Source organism: Nannospalax galili, unplaced genomic scaffold (assembly GCF_000622305.1).
Source record: "Nannospalax galili isolate Female #2095 unplaced genomic scaffold, S.galili_v1.0 scaffold385, whole genome shotgun sequence".
Lineage (NCBI taxonomy): Eukaryota > Metazoa > Chordata > Mammalia > Rodentia > Spalacidae > Nannospalax > Nannospalax galili.
In genome coordinates, this window is record NW_008354956.1 from 1447849 (window position 1) to 1468637 (window position 20789).

A 20789-nucleotide genomic window follows, 5' to 3' on the forward strand; every position below is an offset into this window, starting at 1 on the left:
ATATGGCACTAAAAAGGGGGTTGGGGGTATACCACAGTAATAGAGCACTTACCTAGATCTCCCCAGTGAGGGACTAGGGACATGGCTCAGTGATAGAGCACTGGCCTAGAATCTCCCAGTGAGGGGCTGGGGGTATGGTTCAAGGGGAGAGTCATTTGCTAGCATTTGCTAGACCCAGGGTTCCATCCCAAACACCCCAAAAGGCAAAAACTCGTGGGTCAGTCTAGTGACTATGAAGAATCTTAGCTTAGTAAGTAAACTGTCTGGGTTCAGATCCGGGCTCTGGGCCTCAGTTTCCCTCGCCCTTGAAATGGGGACGATGGAACATCGGCTGTGCATGCTCATAAATGTTGGTCCTTGCTGTGAAGTGGCCTGGCAAAACTCCTGTGGCAGGTGCAGCCTGGGCCCTCAGCTCACTGGCAACCTGGCCTTCTCCCTTCCTCCCTGTCCTTTGTCCTGCTTCCCAGCCCTAACTTCAAGGAGGAGGAGGAAGACAGAGCTCAGCCTGGGTGGAACATTTTGCCCTGGCCTCTAGCTCTCTAAGGGCCCTAGTTTTGAAAGGGAGGCCCAGTCCCTGAGGGTTCCCAATCAGGACAGGGCAGTTGGACTTGGGCAGATGACCTGGGGTGGGGCGAGGAGAAGTGGAGGAGGGACAGGCCAGCAGGACTAGAGCTCAAGGTGAGACAGCAGGCAGGGCGGATGTTACTGACAGGCAGTGTGGCCAGAGGTGGCCGGCATGAATCGGGGAATAGAATGACCAGGGCAGAATGGTGGCATTAGTTCTAATGTTCAGAGTAGAATCTGGGGCAACAACTGTGGGGTGACAGCAGCACCCCCCCCCCATTATTCACTGGCTATGTTCTAAGGTATCCTCCTCGAATCTCTTTGGGCCCATGGCCGTTCTAGATTCTGTTTATACTATTTTCTCATAGACAAATGGACCTAAGAGAAGACTTAATTATAGATTAGGTACAAACCAGGCCGATAACTCGTGCACTTAGAGGGTTGAGGCAGAAGAATCAGGAGTTCACAGCCAACCTGGGCTACACAAGACCCTATTTCAACAACAACAAAAGTGAGGAGTGGTAGCACATACTTGTAATCTCAGCCCTTGGAAAGCGGAGGCAGGAGGATTGCTACAAGTTCAAGGCTAGCTTGGGCATATAGTGAGACCTTGTCTAAAAAGCCAAACCAAACTTAAAATGCAGAGACAGGAGGATCTCTGAGTTTGAGGTCAGTCTGGTCTACATAGTGAGTTCTAGGCCAGCTGGGGCTACACAGTGAGACCCTGTCTTCTCCGCCCACCCACCCACAAACCAAAAAAAACACGCAAAAAAGAGTAACTGCATTAAGTACAGAAACGATGAACAATAAAAAATAGAACCATTCTAATAATAAGAGTTATTTATAACTTACACGTTTTGCCAGGTGTGGTGGCTCACGCCTGTCATCCTAGCACTTAGGAGGCTGAGGCCGGAGAATTGCTATGAGTTTGAGGCCGGCCTGGACTACACAGTGAGACCCTTTCACAGAAACAGAACTGGGGAAGGGCTGCCTTGGTAGAGAGCTTACCTAGTGTGCATTAAGCCCTGGGTTCTATCCCCCCATCAACCGCTTAAGTGACTCCCCTGCCCCTGGTTTTTTGAGGTAGGATCTTGCCAAACCTGGTGTTTGGCACACACCTGTAATCCCAGCATCTGGAAAGTAGAGGTGGGAAGATCAGGAGTTTAAGGTCGTCTTCAGTTACATAGTAAGTTCAAGGCCAACCTGGGATGAATGAGACTGTGTCTCAATCCAACAAAAACCCAAAAGGCAAAAAAATTTTAAACATTTATTGCTGAAGTTTTCCATGCAATATTTTCAAGCCATGGAAAGCTGAGCTATGAGGAGACTCCTGTAAAATGTCAGCTGGCCATGAGGTGGGGACACTGGGGTGGGAAAAATTGAGGGACTGGAAAGCCAGATGTGGTTAACACTGGCCTGTAATCCCAGTGCTTGGGAGGCAGAGGCAGGAGGAACAGGAATTCAAGGTCATCCTCAATCCTTGGCTACATGAGACCCTGTCTCGTGGTTTCCCTCTCTTAAAAAAAAAAAAGACTTGGGGTTGGCTCAAGTGACAGATGAATTAGGATGTTCGAATTCAAGATGTGGGATGGGGTCAACACAGTTGAGGCTGGCAGTTGGCAGTGTTTTGAAAAAAAGAACGCTGGGGTGGGTGACAGGCAGGCCTGGTAACCTTGGCTCTATAGTGTGTTCAAAGCCAGCCTGGGCTTCATAGACCGCTGTCTCAACAAAACAAGAAGACAGGATCTTGCCAGGCATGGTGGTGCACGCCTTTACCCCAGTACTCTGGAGGCAGAGGCAGGCAGATCTCTGTAAGATCCAGGCTGGTCTGGTCTATGTACCAAGTTCCAGACCAACCAGGATCTTGCTATGGAGCCCAGGCTGGTCTGGAACACACTGTGTAGTGGAGAATGACCTCAAACTTCTCATCCTCCTGCATGCACCTGCACCACCACACCTAGTTTGTGTATTCTGGCTGTAGAACTCCGGACTTGATACATACTGGGAAGGTGCTCTACCCACTACTGAGTCCCAGCCTCTGCCTGAGGCCTCTTTGTAGAGAGGTAGAGGACCCAAAAGCATCTCTGTGGCCTAAGTTTCAAAAAGGACACAAGGGAGCAGTGGCCAGGGACTCCAGAGAGCCACCCTGGCCCTCAGGTGCCACTGGGCTGGGACAGGAATGATCTGAACCACACTCTTCTCTCCACACAGCATGGCACCTTGGGCAGCGGCCGATCTTCAGATAAAGGGCCATCCTGGTCCAGTCGCTCCCTGGGTGCCCGCTGTCGCAACTCCATCGCCTCCTGCCCTGAGGAGCAGCCCCACGTGGGTAACTACCGCCTATTGAGGACCATTGGGAAGGGCAACTTCGCCAAAGTCAAGCTGGCCCGGCACATCCTCACTGGCCGGGAGGTGAGTGTGGGATGACAGAGGGGTCAGGGCAGGTGGAGGAGCAGTGGGGCTCAGGGGCAGGGCATGCTGGCAGGGCTGCCCTGTTGGCTTTATGGCCTCAGGTAAGTCCCCTACTTGCTCACATGTTTTCTGAGTGGGCCTAGTGGGAAAGAGAACTAATTTCAGGGTTGCCTAAATTGTGGGGATATCTCAGATCACAGGTGTTTCTCCCCTCCCCTCCACCCCCTCCCCTCCCCTCCCCTCCCCTCTCCTCTCCTTCCTTCCCCACCCTCCCTTTCTCTTCCCATTTGTTTATTTATTGATTCATTGTGTCCTACATACACTTGACTGTGGGCAGAGTCCAGAGCAGGATGTCTAGTCTCTTTCTCTATGACTCTAATTTTTCGCCTTGGGATAGGGTGTGGCTTCAACTAGGCTGGGCGGCTGGTCAGCAAGTTCCTAGCATCTTCCTTGTTCCCCTCCCAATGCTGGGGTTCCAGGTTCTGTACAACTATGCCTGACTTTTTCACATGGGTGCTGGGAATTTGAACTCAGGTCCTCATGTATACAGAGGCAAGCACTTTCTCAACTGAACTGTCTCCCAGGCCTGTCTCTTTGGTTGTTTTCTTTTTTCTTTTTTTATATATTAATTTTCTTGTTGGGCAATTTCAATACTATATAGTCCAATTACTTTTTCTACCACCACCATCCCCACCATTGCCTTCATGTTTAAGTGTGTTGAGTGTATGTCTGTGTATGGGTATGTGCACATGTGAGTGCAGTACCCGCAGAGGCCAGAAGAGAGCATCAGATTCCCTTGGAGCTGGAGTTACAGGCAATTGTGAGTGGCCTGACTTGGGTGCTAGGAAGCGAACTTGGGTCCTCTTAAAAACAAGAGATCTTAGCCGGGCGTGGTAGCACATGCCTGTAGTCCCAGAGGCAGGTGGATCTCTGTGAGTTCAAGGCCAGCCTGGTCTGCATAGTGAGTTCCAGGACAACTGGGACTACAGGGAAGACCCTGCTTCAAAAAGACTAAAAAAAAAAAAAAAGAAAAAACCCAAATGCGTTTAACCACTGAGCCATCTCTCCAGCCCTATTGTTTGAAGACAGGGTTCCCATTATGTGGGCCTGGTTGACTTCAAACTCTGATCTATCTGTTTCAACTTCTTGAGTCCTATGCACTTGATTGATTGATTTTTCTGTATTGATTTAGCCACAGAAGCAATTGTTTTATGATATGACGCTTGTCTGGAACCTACCAGTGAGGGGCTGGGGACTTGGCTGAGTGGTTGAGCAGTTTCGTGACACATACGAGACTCTGGGTTCCATCCCCAGTGGTACATCAACACAACAAAATATAAGAGCCAGGCGTGGTGGTACGTTCCTTTAATCCCAGCACTGAGGAGGCAGAGACAGGTGAATCTCTGTGAAGTTGAGGGCAACCTGGTCTACATAGTTGAGACCCTGTCTCAAAATAAAATAAAATAAAATAAACCCTAAATGAAATGACAGGCTAGTATTACTTATCAATGTAAATATAAGTTAAAAACCTGTTCTTTTTGAGACAGAGTCTTGCTAGCTTACCCAAGCCTGGCCTCAAACCAAAAATCTTTACTTTGTAAATTTTCTCCTTTTTCTTTTCGCCTTTATTTATTTGAGGGTAGGGGCATAGGTATGCCACAGTACATGTGTAGAGTTCAGAGGACAGCTTGTAGGAGTCAGTTTTTCTTTCAACATGTGGATTCTGAGGATCGAACTCAGGTCATCAGGCTTGGCAGCAAGCCCCTTTACTCACGAACCATCTCATGCCCCCCCCCAATAGTTATTAACAAATAGAATCAACAAATGCCAGCCTTATGCTGGCAACTCTGGGCCCCTCCCAGGAATGCCAAGTTCTTTCCCGTTTGACAATTTATTCCTGCGCTTTGTCACATTCACAGATGAAAGGAGAGAAACCATATGATCGTCTTGGTACTGGCATGAAAAGTGCCTGACAGAATTTTTTAAAATCCATGTGTGAGAATCTGAGGAATGACAGGGCCCGCTCCCCGCACAGCACATGCTGTCCCCCGTGTGGCGCTCCAGCCACATTCCAGAGGTTGCTGTCTCTCTCTCTGTCTTTCTTTTGGTTTTTCTTTTTTCTTCTTCTTCATTTTTTTGGTCTTTTTGAGACAGGGTCTCCCTGTAGCCCCAGTTGTCCTGGAACTCACTATGTAGACCAGGCTGGCCTTGAACTCACAGAGATCTGCCTGCCTCTGCCTCCTGAGTGCTGAGATTAAAGGCGTGTGCTACCACACCCGATATCTTTTTTCTTTTTTTAAGACAGGGTCTCTCTCTGTAGCCCCTGCTGACCTAGTACTCACTGTGTAGACCAGGCTGGCCTTGACCTCACATTGCCCTGTCTGCCTCTGCCTCCCAAGTGCTGGGATTAAGAGTGTATACCACAATACCCAGCTCTGTTTTTAAAATTTTTATTTTTGATTATGTGTATGTGTGTGAGTTTGTACCTGTGTGAGTGCAGGTGCCTGAGGAGGCCAGAGGGCATTGGATTCCCTGGAGCTGGAATTATAGGCAGTTGTGAGCTGCCAGATGTGGGTGCTAGGACTGAACCTGAGTCCTCTGCAAGAGCAACCAGTACTCAACCCCAGAGCCATCTTTCCAGCCCCTGGTTTTTATTTTATTTTATTTTATTTCGTGTGTGTGTGTGTGTGTGTGTGTGTGTGCGTGTGCATGCGCTCATGTGGTAGTATAGGTTGACATTGGGTGTCATTTTGTTGTTTTGTGTTTTCTTATTGTTTTTATTTTTGTGTGGGTATGAGTGTATTGCCTGTGTGTGTGTAAGTGCAGCCATATCATGCAACCCCCACAGAGGTCAAAAGAAGGCATCACATTCCCCTGGAACTGGAGTTACAGACAGTTGCTAACCACCATGTGGGTGCCGGGAATCAAACTTGGGTTCTCTGCAAGAGCAGCCAGTGCTCTTAACTGCTGAGCCATCTCTCCAGCCCGTTTTTTGGGTTTTGAGACAGGGTCTCTCTGTAAGCCCCAGCTGACCTGGAACTCACTATGTAGACCAGGCTGGCCTTGAACTCACAGAGATCTGCCTGCCTCTGCCTCCTGAGTTCTGGGATTAAAGGAGTGTGCCCCATGCCTGGCTCTTATTATATTAATTATTATTATGTGTGTGTAATGGGTTTGTGAGGGGGGTGGTATGTGCACATGCCATAGTGCGAGTTTGGTGGCTGGCAGTCCATTCTCTCCTACCACAGGATCTAATTCAGATTGTCAGATTTGCAAGGCAAGCACTTTCACCTGCTGAGCCTTGCGGGCCTGCTGCCTTGGATTTTGTGACATGGTCTCTCAGTCAACCTGGAGCTCACCAATTCAACTAGAAAGGCTGACCAGCGAGCTCTGAGGATCCTCCTGTCTCCAATCCCCTCCCCCCTTTCCCCCAACTGCCGGCACTCCCCCCAATCGCTGGGATTATAGGGTTAGCTGCCACACCCGGCTTTTATGTGGTTGCTTAGGGGCCCAAGTCGGTTCCTCTTGCCTGCATGGCAAGCACTTTACCGACGACCAAGCTGTCCCTTAAACTCCTTTTTTTTCTATTTATTTACTTGTTTAGTTTTAAGTCTCTCAGAGCCCAGGCTGGCCACTTAAACTTCTGATCTTCCTGCATCCACCTTCCTCGTGCAAGGGTTATAGATATGCGCCAACATACTTGGTTCAGTTGAAAAAAATTTTTTTTCCAGAGACAGTGTCTCATGTAGCCCAGGCTGGCCTCTACCAACTGAAGCACATCCCTGGCCTATTATTGAAAAACTTAACAATACTCAACCCTAAAAATAGAAATTAACCCTGAGTACATATAAGAAGTCAGCAAAATTCTGCCTTTTTCTCATGATGACTGCCTCAAAAAGGTTTAATTTTAAAATTTTATGTGTATGAGTGTATTGCCTGCATGTATATAAGTGCACCTATGTTGTGCAATGCCCAAAGAGATTAGGTGAGGGCATCAGATCCCCCAGAACTGGAGTCATGGATGGTTGTTACCCATAAAGTGCACGTTGGGAATGGAACCTGGGTCTTCTGCAAAAGCAGCCAGTGCTATAACCTCTGAGCTGTCTTTTAGCCTCAACCAAACAAAATGTTTTTTTGGTCTTTTTGAGATAGGGTTCTTCTGTAGCCTCAGCTGGCCTAGAAATCACTATGTAGACCAGGCTGGCCTTGAACTCACAGAGATCCACCTGCCTCTGCCTATGGAGTGCTGTGATTAAAGGCGTGCACCACCACACCCCACCCAAAATTAAATTGTGTTTAATAAGAGTTAGACTCATCAGGCTCCATAACCTTTGCCAAGTGACTGTGTGCCTTAGTTTCCCCTTCTGTAAATGAGGATAACTTCAATCCCTCACACAGGGATTAGAATAGAGCCTAACACTTAGTGGGTGCTCAATCAGATAGCTAGATATGGGCCAGTGGGATGGCTCATGGGTAAAGATGCTTTCTGCCAAGTCTGATGACCCGAGTTCTGTCCCCAGGACCCATTTGGTGGAAGGAGAGAACTTCCACAAGTTATCCTCTGGCCTTGGATACACATACCTACACACAAAATAAACGCTTAAAAAAAGACAGTTATAGGGACTAGAGAGATTGCTCAGTGGTTTAAACACTGGCTGCTCTTGCAGAGAACTGGGGTTTGGTTCCCCACACTCACATGATGACTCACAACCATGTTACTCCAGGAGATCAGATACTCTCTTCTGGTCTCTGCAGGTATTGCACACACATGATGCACATGCATGCTTACAGGCAAAACACAGATACACACAAATAAAAAGAAATTCTGGCTGGGCGTGGTAGCACACGCCTTTAATCCCAGCACTTGGGAGGCAGAGGCAGGCGGATCTCTGTGAGTTCAAGGCCAGCCTGGTCTACATAGTGAGTTCCAGGTCAGCTGGGGCTACAGGGAGACCCTGTCTCAAAAAGACCAAAAAAAATTCTGGTCTTTTTGAGACAGAACTCACTTTGTAGACCAGACTTGAACTCACTGAGATCTGCCTGCCTCTGCCTCCAGAGTGCTGGGATTAAAGGCATGTGCCACCACGCCCAGCAAATAAATATTTTTAAAATGGCTCAGCAGTTAAGAGCACTGACTGCTCTGGCAGAGGATCCAGGTTCAATTCCCAGCACCCACACAGTACCTAAGAATCACCCTTAACTCTAGTTCCAGGGGAACCCGAGGCCCTCTTCTGACCTCCACAGTGGATGCACTCACATACATGCAAGCAGTATACTCATACACATAAAATAAAATAATAAAAATAATAAAAAATATATTTTTAAAAAAGTTATATGTGATCCTGTAGTTTGCCCAAAACAAAGCTGGAATGAATGAATGACCCATAGTACCATCACGAGGGGTACCTCGGAATCCAGGTCACCCACACACATTCTCACGTGGACCTCAGGAGCTGCCTCTCGCAGACCCGTCACAAGATAGGAGATAGCTCCCTGCAGGAAGGTAAGGGTGAAGGTGGAGACGGGGAAATGCCATGTGCGGAGTTCCTGAGGTCCTGGCTCCCCTGCCTTAGGAACAGCCCAGCCCAAACTAAGGGCTCTTTGGGGAGAGGGGACAAAAGAGGCACATGCTGGGAGACCTCTTTCCAGGTCGAAGGCCTATGGAACCTGACCTCTTCCTCTTTCCTTTCACCACCTTTAGGTCGCCATCAAAATCATTGATAAAACACAGCTCAACCCTACCAGCCTGCAGAAGGTGAGGCCGGGAGGGCAGTGAGGTAGGAATGAAGTGCCAAGCGGGAGCTTGGTAAGGGGATCCCCCTAACCATTCACCCTCACTCTTGTCTCTTTATCCTTTCTGGCTTCACTCAGCTGTTCCGAGAAGTTCGCATCATGAAAGGGCTCAATCACCCCAACATCGGTAAGGAGGGGGTGGGAGCCTGGCCACCAGCCGGAGCCCTCAGGAAGGGAGGAGAGTCAGGGATACACAGAGCTGTGACTGTAATAGACTGCTGTGTGACTTTGAGCTGATCACATAACTTCTCTGTGCTTCTGTTTCCTGTTCTGAGTGAGAATCTATGTTAAGATCATTTGTAAGGGTTAGCCACTTATTCAAGGCTAAGCTGGGGTGTGTGTGGCCCCATGGCCTTCCTGTGAACTGCCATCTTTGTTGTCCTTAGGCAGAAGTGACAAAAAGAGTGGTTATTAAGAGGATCCTGGCCTAAAGGTGGCAGCTATTACTTTCTCGTTTTATTTATTTATTTATTTATTTATTTATTTATTTATTATTTATTTATTTTGGTCTTTTTGAGACAGAGTCTCCCTGTAGCCCCAGCTGGCCTAAAGCTCACTATGTAAACCAGGCTGGCCTTGATCTCACAGAGATCTGCCTGCCTCTGCCACCCTAGTGCTGGGATTACAGGTGTGCACCACCACTCCCGGCACCCATTTTTTTTAAACAACCCAGTAAATACTTGCTGCATAACTGCCAGGTACCAAGGACCGGGATGCAGTGAGGCAGGCACAGACCTCCACCCCCCACCAGGCCTCATTGAGCTGAGTTTTTAAAAAACATGGTGGCGCTCACTTTTAATTCCAGCACTCGGAAGGGAGAGGTAGGTGGATCTTGGTGAGTTCGAGGCCAGCCTGGTCTCCATATCAAATCCAGGCCAGCTAGGGCTACAGGGAGATCCTGTCTCAAAAAAACCAAAAATAAATAAATAAATAAAAATAAATAAATAAATAAATAAAATATATTTTTTTATTTATTATTTTTCTTTTATGTGTATGAGTGCATTACTTGCATGTATGTAAGTGCACTGGTGTCATACAATGCCCGTGGAGGTCAGAAGAAGGCATTGGATTCCCTGGAACTGGAGTTATGGATGGTTGTCAGCTGCCATGTGGGTGCTGGGATTCAAACCCGGGTCCTCTGCAAGAGAAGTCAGTGCTCTTAACCACTGAGCAACTTGGAAAATCTGGCCACTAATCGGGAGCCATTGAGGGTTCTGGATGGGGTGTGATGATTGACTGGCCTATGGTTGGTTATGGAGTCTAGGTGGAGGGTTGTGGGCTCCTCCATTCCTGCCTGACCCAGGTCCTCCTCTTCCACCCTGGCCAGTGAAGCTTTTCGAGGTGATAGAGACTGAGAAGACGCTGTACCTGGTGATGGAATATGCAAGTGCAGGTGAGGCCCCAACCCAAGCCCTGCACCCCCATCCCCTCTTGCTCCTTCCTTGACCCTACCTGACCTCTGTCTGCAGGTGAAGTGTTTGACTACCTCGTGTCGCATGGCCGCATGAAAGAGAAGGAGGCTCGAGCCAAGTTCCGACAGGTAATAGGCCGAATGCCTCTGGCCCTCTCGGGGGGACATCTGGGTGAGGGGTAGGCACAGGCACAGGGATGTTCCCTGCTTAGGTGGGCACAGGCTGTTCAGACATGAAGGGACTCGGGAGCAAGTTCACTGATGCCAACGCCTTTGGGCTGAAGTCAGTGCCAACAGCTGTGCTGCAAAGCTAGGTGTGGTGATCTCAGCACTAGGCAGGAGGATCAGACATTTGAGATCATTCCTGGCTGCATAAAGAGATTGTGACCAACCTGGGCTACATGAGACCCTGTCTCATAAAAACAGAGGAGGGGAGCTGGGTGTGGTGGCCCACACCTTTAATCCCAGCACTCAAAAGTCAGAGGCAGAGGCAGGCAGATCTCTATGAGTCTGGTCTACATAGTTAGTGAGTTCTAGGTCAGCTGGGGCTACAGGGAGACCCTGTCTCAAAAGAACAAAGGAGGGGTTATGGAGATGGCTCAGTGAATAAAGCGCTTGTTACACAAGAGGACCAGAGTCTGGGTCCCTAGGCACCCACATGAAAGCCTGGTAGGTGTGGCCCATATGTAATCTTGTCTGTCACTCAGGACGTAGAGACAGGAGATCTGGGCCAAGCTAGCTAGCTACACTAGCTGGAGTCAGGGAGAGATCCTGCCTCAACATATGAAATAGAGAGCAGGTGAGGAGGACTCCCAACATCACTCTCTCCACATGCACTGGCACCAGCACACATGTCAACACACATCCACATACATGCACACCACACACACAGAGATACATGGGAAAAGCATGTGGGTGCCTGAAGGTAGGTGTGTTGGTGGGTGGTAGCAGCAAGCAGCAGGGACCTGGGAGGGGTTCAAGGTGACAGGACGGGACTGTACCAGGTATGTCATCAAGGATGCCCAGATGTTCCCTGAGAGGGCACAGGTAGGGGAGTGAGAGTGGGTGGACAGAGGGTATGGAATATGGAGGGGAGGGGACAGCTGGGTGTAGAGGACATCACGGTGAGGGGACACCAGTGTAAGGGACAGATGTGAGGTGAAGGATGTGTGGATGTGAGGGACAGGTAAGATCAGACATTCTGACATGAATGACCCTGTGGGTGGGTGCCACTGTGGTGGCTATGGTAGTGTTGGTGTGAGCGTGCCCTTTGTGTAGATCAAGGGCCTCCTTTGGGAGAACTGTCCTCTGTCCTGACACTCCTCCTCTGGGGCTGATACTGTATCCTTGGTTAGTTGGACCACACCTGTTTTCTAAGTTGGAACATTTTTCTGCGAGTCCTAGACCCAGCTAGTTCCTGTGTCTTGCTTCTGATGGTGTGTGTGTGTGTGTGTGTGTGTGTGTGTGTGTGTGTGTGTAGTGTCTGGGTGGTGAAGTTGTCTGCCCAGGTACCACAATACCTCTAGCCACCGAATCCAGCTCTGAGTTCCCAGGGCTTTGACCTCCCCCTAGAGGAGGGCTGAGTATTGGGGTCAGCTGTGGGTGGCTTCACAGGCTGCTGAGAACACTGAGGACTTTGGGCTCACAAGTCCCCCCTGTTCTCCCCCAGATCGTGTCAGCTGTGCATTATTGTCACCAGAAGAACATTGTTCACAGGGATCTGAAGGTAAGCCCTACCCGTGGTGATGCTGAGTATCCCAGCTCTGCCTGCTACCCCTCCACATCCTGTCCCCTCCTGCAGTTCCCAGCTATCCACAGCCTTGGGTGCTTTCACAAGCATTTGTGTCCTATGGGAGGTGGGAGGACAGGGGAGGGAATGAAGTGTCCTAGGATGACCATGGGAGGGACATCAGGGTACGATAAGGTGTCTGTCAATCAGCCTTAAAGGCCTCGGAGTGTCTCAGATGTGAGGACCTTCTGGAACCTGTGAGAATTTGGGTTTCAGAACCAAATCACTCGCAGAGTCTTAGAATTCCAGGGTCTAAGGATGGTTCACAGGCCACTGGGGCCAGCACCAAATAATGGGGAGGGGACCCCTGGGGCCAGACCCAGCTGCCTGCTGCAGCTGAACTGGACAGCCCCTGAGGGCTGAGTATTGGGGTCAGCTATGGGTGACCTGTCGCCAGGGTTGCCACCCACAGCCCCAGTCAGGAGCACAGAAATGTAAGACCAGGTTGGGCTTGAAGCAGGCTGTCTCAACCGTTCTTACTTGTGAGCGCCTACTGTGTGCTGGGTTGGGAACTAAGTAAGGGCTTTAAAAACAGGCTTCTAGGGGCTGGAGAGATGGCTCAGCAGTTAAGAGCACTGACTGCTCTTGCAGAGGACCCAGGTTCGAGTCCCAGCACCTACATGGCAGCTACAAACCGTCCTTAACTCCAGTTCCAGGGGAATCCAAAGCCCTCTTCTGACCTCCACGGCATTGCACGACACGGGTGCACTCACGTACATGCAGGCAGTACATCATGAGTACACATTAAAAAAAAAAAACAAACAGGCTTCTACAACCTGGGGGAGTGTGCAGCGATGACTGAGTGGTAAAGGCTCCTGCTGTGTCAGTCCACCTGAGTTCCAGACTCCATATCCACATGGTAGAAGAGAACCGACTGCTCAAAGTTGGGCCCTGACTTCCACATGTACTCCTTAATGCATGCACCCCTCCCCTATCACACACACACACACACACACACACACACACACACACACACACAGAGTAATAACCAAAAACAAAACAAAAAGCCAGGCGTGGTGGTACATGCCTTTAATCCGAGCACTCCGGAGGCAGAGGTAGGCAGATCTCTGTGATTGGAGGTCAGCCTGGTCTCCATAGTGAGTTCTAGGTTAGCCAGCGATACACAAAGACTTTCATAAAAAGTGCAAGCCTCATTTCAGAAAGTATCACTAGATTCCAGAGACCCAAAGCTCACTGAGGAATGGCTGTGGAAGCTTGATAGTTTCTCTACCTGTGAGCGTCTCCTGCTTGGCAGAAGGTGATAAGTAATGTGGAGGTTGTGTGCCCCCTAGTGGATGATACTGGAAGTGACTCAAGTGATTTCCCAGCTCTTGTGCAAACCCAGGCCATCAAACCCAAGGTAGAGAGGCTGGATTGTGGAGTGTCGGCTGTCAGGAAATAAGGTCACCAGGCAGAGATGTGGCTTGGTCTGTAGAGTGCTTGTCTAGCATGCACAGAGCCCTGGGCTTCATCTGCAACACTGTATAAACTGGGCATGGTGCTGCATGCCTGTCATCCTAGCACTGACTAGGGAGGCTGAGGCAGGAGGATCACAAGTTGAAGGCCAACCAACTTTTGACCATTTCTACCTTCTGACCTCTGTCTCACTCAGGCTGAGAACCTGTTGCTGGATGCTGAGGCCAACATCAAAATCGCCGACTTTGGCTTCAGCAATGAGTTCACGCTGGGTTCCAAGCTGGACACATTCTGTGGGAGCCCCCCATACGCCGCCCCAGAACTGTTCCAGGGCAAGAAGTATGACGGGCCAGAAGTGGACATCTGGAGTCTCGGTGTCATCCTGTACACACTGGTCAGCGGCTCCCTTCCCTTCGATGGACACAATCTCAAGGTGCCAGGGATAGTGGGATATGGGACTGGCCCTCCACTGCAGGGCACTGATGTCACATGGCCCAATGGGAAGCACACGTGACCCAGGTCCCTGCTGCCCTAAGACAGTCCTGTGACTGGTGGTGTTTGTGCTCAGGGTGTGACCTGTGTACCTGATGGATTTTGGTTCCAGCCCCTGGCTTACTCTGGAAAGAGTCATTGGAAACTTCTGGGTGAGGCTTTTCAAAGACAGTGTGTGCAAGAAAGGCAGAAAGGCTACACCAGGGTGATCCTCAAAAGGCTACACTCGGCTCAGAGACAGAATCTAGTGACAGAAGGCCACGGTGGGATTTCATTTCTATGCACTGTCCAGAACAGAAAATTAGCATAAAGAGGAAGCTGATTGTAAGCTACCTAAGGCCGGGTGGGGGAGGAGAGAGCTAGTTGACAGCTAAAGGGGTCAGGGCTATTGCTGTGTATGGTGCTAGGGCTGGAACCCAGGCAGGGACTATGACATGCAACACAAGGGTTCTACCACTGAGCCACACCCCAGCCCCTCACTGGGGGATCCTAGGTAGGTGTTCTACAACTGAGCCACACCCCAGCCCCTCACTGGGGGATCCTAGGCAGGTGCTCTACCACGGAGCCACACCCCTAAGTCCCCCTCAGGGATTCTTTTGAAATGATGAAAAATATTGTGAAATACATTGTGCAGCTCAGTGAATATAGGAAAAGCCCCGAGTTGTACATTTATAAAATGAAATGTGTTTGTTCTGACACCAGGTCTGGTGGGACACCCTAGCACTGAGGAGACTGAGGCAGGAAGATTACAAATTTAAGACCAGCTTGGGCATCTTAGTGTGAACATGCTTCAAAACAAAAAGTAGAGGGGCTGGAGAGAGGCGGCTCAGCAGTTAAGAGTGTGTACCGCTCTTCTAAAGGACCAAGGTTCAGTTCTCAGCACACATGACAGACGACTCACAGCTGACTATAAATCTAGCTCGGGAGGGATCTGATGCCTCTGGCCTCAGTGAGCACCTATACTCAAGTGTACATACCCACACAGACACACACACACCAGCCAGGCATAGGGGTACACGATTTCATTTCTTTTCTTTTTGGTCTTTTTGAGACAGGGTCTTCCTGTAGCCCCAGCTGGCCTGGAAGTCACGATATAGACTAGGCTGGCCTCAAACTCAGAGATCCACCTGCCTCTGCAGGGCGCATGATTTTAATCTCCGAATTCTAAAGGCAGAGGCAGATGAATCTCTGTAAATTTAATGCCAAGCCAACTGGGGCTACATGGTAAGACTTTGTCTCAAAAAAAAGGGAAAAAAAGAAAAAAATAAATCTTTTTGGGGCTGGGCACTGGTTGCTCTTGTAGAGGACCTGGATTCAGTTCCCAGCACCCACGTGGCAAGTAACAATCATCTTAACTCCAGTTTCAGGGCATCTGGCACCCTCTTCTGCTTCCACAGGCATTGCACACACGTGGTGCCCTTATATACATTTAGGCAAAACATATATGCACATAAAATAAATTTTAAAAATTAAAAAAAAAAGCAGGGCGTGGTGGCGCACACCTTTAATCCCAGCACTTGGGAGGCAGAGGCTGGCAGATCTTTGTGAGTTCGAGGCCAGCCTGGTCTACATAGTGAGTTTCAAGCCAGCTGGGGCTACAGGGAGACCCTGTCTCAAAAAAGACCAACAAATAAAATAAAATAAAAACTGGGCGTGGTGGCGCACACCTTTAATCCCAGCACTCAAGAAGCAGAGGCAGGCGGATCTCTGTGAGTTCGAGGCCAGCCTGGTCTCCATTAGCAAATCCAGGCCAGCTGCGGTTACAGGGAGACCTTGTCTCAAAAAGACCAAAAAAATAAATAAATAAAAAGTGAAAAATAAAGTAAAAAGAGAGCTGAGAATGTAGCTCAGTGACAGAGTGCTTGCTCGGCATGCCCGAGGGCCTGGGTCCCATCCCCAGCACTGCAAAACCGTCAAACAAAAAAATCCGGAAAAAAAAACAAGAAAAAGAAAAAATTTCCATCCTCATGTATAGACATTTCAGCAGCGGAGCCAGGCAGAAAACAAAAAGTGAACAAAACAGAAAATTCTGTCAGTTGCTGCCCAGTGCTGGGGAGGAAAAGATAACTGGATGCCACTGGGAAGGGTGGGGTGTGTCCTTGGCTGACTTGGGGGTTGCTTTGTTATGGTTCCTTTGAACTTTTCCCTTTGAAACGTTGCCAGTCCACGGAAAAGTTGCAGAGAAACAAACCCAGATACACCAGGAGATCCGCAGTAGCTGGCTCTGTCACCTTGCGTGTGCACATAGCCATGTCCCTCTCTTTTCGGTCATTATTGATAGACCCCTTGGACAGATCACTGTGGACACTGTGTCCATCTGTCCCTAAAGGCCACAGTGGTTATCTCCTGAGACTAGAGATGTTTTCCTGTGGCTGGTCATACAGAAGAAATGCAGTTGAGACAGTCCCGCCTCTACCCTCTTGGCTGCACTAACTTGTCTTTTTGTTTTAAGATTATCATTGGTAGCTGGGCGTGGTGGCTCTTGCCTTTAACCCCAGCACTTGGGAGGCAGAGGCAGAACTCAACTCTCTGTTGAGTTCAAGGCCAGCCTGGTCTACATAGTGAGTTCTAAGACAGCTGGGGCTATAGGGAGACCCTGTCTCATAAAGACAAAAAAAAAAAAAAAAAAAAAAAAAAGAATATCACTGATGATTCTTTTTCTTGCTAGTCCAAGGTCCCCAGGTGCATCCAGTCTCTTGTCACTTGGAACATTTCTCAGCATTTTTGAGGTGCTGGGTATGCTTCAGGCATGTTATTTTGTGCACTATCACTAAGCCACACCCCAGCCCCTCACTGGGGGATTCTAGGCAGGTGCTCTACCACCGAGCCACACCCCAGCCCCTCACTGGGGGATCCTAGTCAGGTGCTCTACCACTGAGTCACACCCCAGCCCCTCACTGGGGGATCCTAGTCAGGTGCTCTACCACTGATTCACACCCCAGCCCCTCACTGGGGGATCCTAGTCAGGTTCTCTACCACTGATTCACACCCCAGCCCCTCACTGGGGGATTCTAGGCAGGTGCTCTACCACCGAGCCACACCCCAGCCCCTCACTGGGGCACTCTAGGCAGGTGCTCTACCACTGAGCCATGTCCCCAGCCCCTCACTGGTGAGTTCAAAGCTAGCAGTCTCTTAGTTTTTTCAACACTGACCTTTGGTGGCTAGTATTTTGCAGAGTGCCCCTCATTCTGGGTGGCCTCGTGTCCTCTTGTGGGTGGCTGTGGGAGGTTAGTTTCCAGAGAAATTCAACAGAACAGTGCTGTCTTGCTGTGCACCAGGGAGGATTGAGCAGCACAGGAGAGCAATGCAGTAAAGCAGAGGGCGTCTTTTACCTGATGGCCTAAGCCAAGTTTTTTTTTTCCTCCCTAACATTCCCCATTCTGTAACAGCAGCTTGTGCACTTACTGAGGTGAGACCAGTGAGGGTTCAGGATATAGGCTCAGCTTTGCAAAGTCCCTAGAACCGGGGAAGGATGGCTCCTGTAGTAGAATTATTTTTAGCAACTCCATGTGTGAAGCTAAGAGACCTTTTCACACGGCAGCACTAGTATCTTAGCTGCCCCAGGCCCTTGTCACGTTCACTGTCCTAGTTTTCCCATTAGACACTAATCTATCAGGATTTTGATTTTTTATTTATTTATTTATTTGTCATTCTTTTCTTCTGTATGTGGTGCTTGTATGTGTGTTTTTTTATTTACTTATATGTCTGGTGTATGTTTGTACACATTCCTGTAGGTGCCCTTGGAGGCTAGAAAAGGGGGGCTGTTAGAGGTGGTAGTGAGCTTCCCTGATGGTGGCAGGAACCAAACTCAGGTCCTCAGGAAGAGTAGCAAGCCCTGTTAAACCCTGAGCCATCTCCAGCCCTGAACGTTTTATGTGGTGTTTGTGCATGCACATGTGTGCTTGTTACACATGGGTGCAGGTGTATTTAGAAGCCCAGGGTTGCTGCCAAGAATCACTCTCAATCTTTCCACCCCATTCATTGAGGCAGGGTCTCTCAATCAAATCTGAGCTTACTGATTCAGTGAGTCTCAATAGCCAACTTGCTCTGGGGATCTCCTGTCTCTGCCTGCCAAGGCTGGAATTATGGGCCACCACACCCACATGGCATTCACAAGGGTTCTGGGAATCCAAACTCCAAGTCTTCAGCTATTCTGTGTCCTCACTTAACCACTGAGCATCTCCCAGTCCAGTCATGTTCTTTCTGAATAACCTTGGCTAAGTTCCTTTTTGATCTTCTGTTCCTACCAGGAAGGTGAGAACATATTGAAAATATCCACTTGAAGCCTGGCATATTGGTACACGCCTTTAATCCCAGCACAGAGACAGAGGCAGGCGGATCTCTGAGTTCAAAGCCAGCCTGGTCTACATAGCAAGTTCCAGGACAGCTACAGGGAGACCCTATCTCAAAAACACCAAAAAAAAAAAAAAAAAAAAAGTATCCACTTGAACCAAGTGTGGTAACCCCATCACAGGGGAGCACTGGGAGTTCATGGTTAGCCTGGTCTACATAGTGAGACTCTGTCTTTCTGATGCAAAAATAAATAAATAAACACATGAAGATCCAAGGAGATGCTTCTCTGGAGAGGAGAGGTATTGTAGTCTCTGGAGAGAGGTTGTAGGTGGGGGACAGTGACATTCCCATTGTGAATCTAGATTTAAATAGTATTTACTTTGAGGCTGGGGCTGTAGTTCGGTTGGTAGAGTGCTTACCTAGCATTCAGGAAGCCCCAGGTTCAGTCTCCAGCATTGTGTAAATCAGGGGAGGGCATGGAATGGTGTGTGCCTGTAACCTTAAGCACCCCAGAGGTGGAGGCAGGAGAATCAGGAATTCAAGGTCATTCTTGGCTACATAATGAATTTGAGGCCAGCCTTCTAGGCTATATGAGATCCTAGCTCAAAATTCAGAAAAAGGTGGGTGGGGTTGGAGATGGCTCAGCAGGTAAGAGCACTGCTCTTGCAGAGGACTTGGGTTCAGTGCCTAGCATCCATGTTAAATGGCTCACAACCGGCTGTAACTCCATCTCCAAGGGATTGGACATCCTCTTTGGCCTCTGTGGGTACCTGCATACATGTGGTATAGACACACAGACAAAAACACGTATACATAAATAACAAAAATTGTAAATCCCCAAAAAATAAAAAAGGAAAATTATTTCGTTAAAAGCAACTTTAAAGGACTGGAGAGATGGCTCAGCAATTAAGAGCACTGGCTAAGCAGGGCATGATGGCACATGCCTTTAATCCCCAGTACTCAGGAGGCAGAGGCAGGAAGATCTCTGAGTTCGAGGCCAGTCTGGTCTCCAGAAGACGAAAAAAAAAACACTGGCTGTTCTTGCAGAGGACCTAGATTTGGTTCCCAGTACCCATATGACAGCTAACAACCATCCATAACTTCAGTTCCAAGGAATGCAATGCCTTCTTCTGGCCTTTACTACACAAGTGCACTTATATACATGCAGGCAACACACATAAAATAAAATATAACAAAAATTTTTAAAGAAATTGTAAGGGGTTTTTCAACCTCCATCGGTGCAGTGGCTCTGATCTCAGTGCCGAGTTCTGGCCTCCCTCTCACCTCCCTCTGGCAGAGGGCCTGAGAATGCAGGGGACTGCCTGAGAGCCCCCGGATCCTGCCTCCACGTGGTGACAAATATCCCAGTCACCACTCATCAAAGAAACTCATTTTGTACCAGTTGGAGACTATTACCAAGTACCACAACTGATCACACATGGATATTGTCTATGAATTGCTCAGCCCTAAATGACACATCTACAATGTAGTCTACACCTAAGGCTCATGGAACATAGAATAGGAGTAAAGAAGATGATAATTAATGAATCTATCAGTTCTCATAATGAAGCTCCTTCATGCAGTAGTGGACCAGGAGTACAAAAAGCCACAAATGGCCAAACATAGAGATCAAGAGTGCTGAATGCTGGTCCTTGGACAGGACTCCTTTATTAAGCTTCACTCACCCAAGGCTCAGGGACCATTGTGGAAGAGGGGGCAGAAAGATTGTAAGAGCCAGGGAGGAGGTCCGGGACCACATGGAAACAGAGTCCTACAAGCTCTTGGGACCCTGCTCATATGAGTCTATGGCAATGGTGTCAGCATACACAAGTCCCATGCAAACTGAGGCAGACAGAAACCCAGCAGAGAACTGGGAAAATAAAAAGCAGGTCCTAATCTTATCTGAAGAAACATTGGCAACTGATTGCTGCTAGGTGAAGAAGAGACACAGATGGCCTTAACAGGAATGACAGAGTATATTGACTCGGGGGGGGGGGCTGTGGGAGGTTGCTGGTGAGGACTAGGGTATAGAGATGGTTAAGAATTGATTGAAGCCAGGCGTGGTGGTGCATGCCTTTAATCCCAGCGCTCGGGAGGCAGAGGCAGGCAGATCTCTGTGAGTTCAAGTCCAGCCCGGTCTACATAGTTCCAGGACAGCTGGGGCTACAGGGAGACCCTGTCTCAAAAAGAACCCCCAAAGGAAAAAGGATTGAGATATTCTGTATGCAAAAATTCAATAAAAGCAAATTAGAAAAAAACTGTAAGGGTTGGGGATATGGCTCAGTTGGTAGATTGCCTGTGTAACATGCACGAAGCCCTGGTTTCCATCCCCAACACCACAAAGACTGGGTGTGCAAACTCACACTTGTCAAATCCCAGCTCTTGAGAGGTCGAGGCAAAGCTATCAGAAGTGCAGTTATCCTTCATTATGTACCAAGTTCCAGGCCAACCTGTGTTAGAGACCCCATCTCAGTGAGAGAGAGGTAGAGGTGTATGTAAGTGTAAGAACTTTAATGTTGCTGTGTCTGGGGCTGGAGAAATGGCTCAGCAGTTAAGAACACTGGCTGCTCTTGCAGAGGACCCAGGTCCAATTCTTAGTACCCACATGGTGACTAACAG

General features: G+C 48.9%; 1 protein-coding gene across 2 annotated transcripts in view; it reads left to right on the top strand.

Moving 5' to 3' along the window:
- Mark4 (microtubule affinity regulating kinase 4) overlaps window positions 1-20789 on the top strand; it is a 43070-nt gene that overhangs the window by 5297 nt on the left and 16984 nt on the right. For both annotated transcript variants that reach the window (XM_008852027.3, XM_008852028.3), the window contains exons 2-8: window positions 2776-2976; window positions 8678-8731; window positions 8848-8896; window positions 10097-10162; window positions 10239-10309; window positions 11850-11906; window positions 13582-13818. In XM_008852027.3, coding sequence (XP_008850249.1) covers window positions 2776-2976; window positions 8678-8731; window positions 8848-8896; window positions 10097-10162; window positions 10239-10309; window positions 11850-11906; window positions 13582-13818 — 735 coding nt within the window. The remainder of the gene's footprint in view (window positions 1-2775; window positions 2977-8677; window positions 8732-8847; window positions 8897-10096; window positions 10163-10238; window positions 10310-11849; window positions 11907-13581; window positions 13819-20789) is intronic.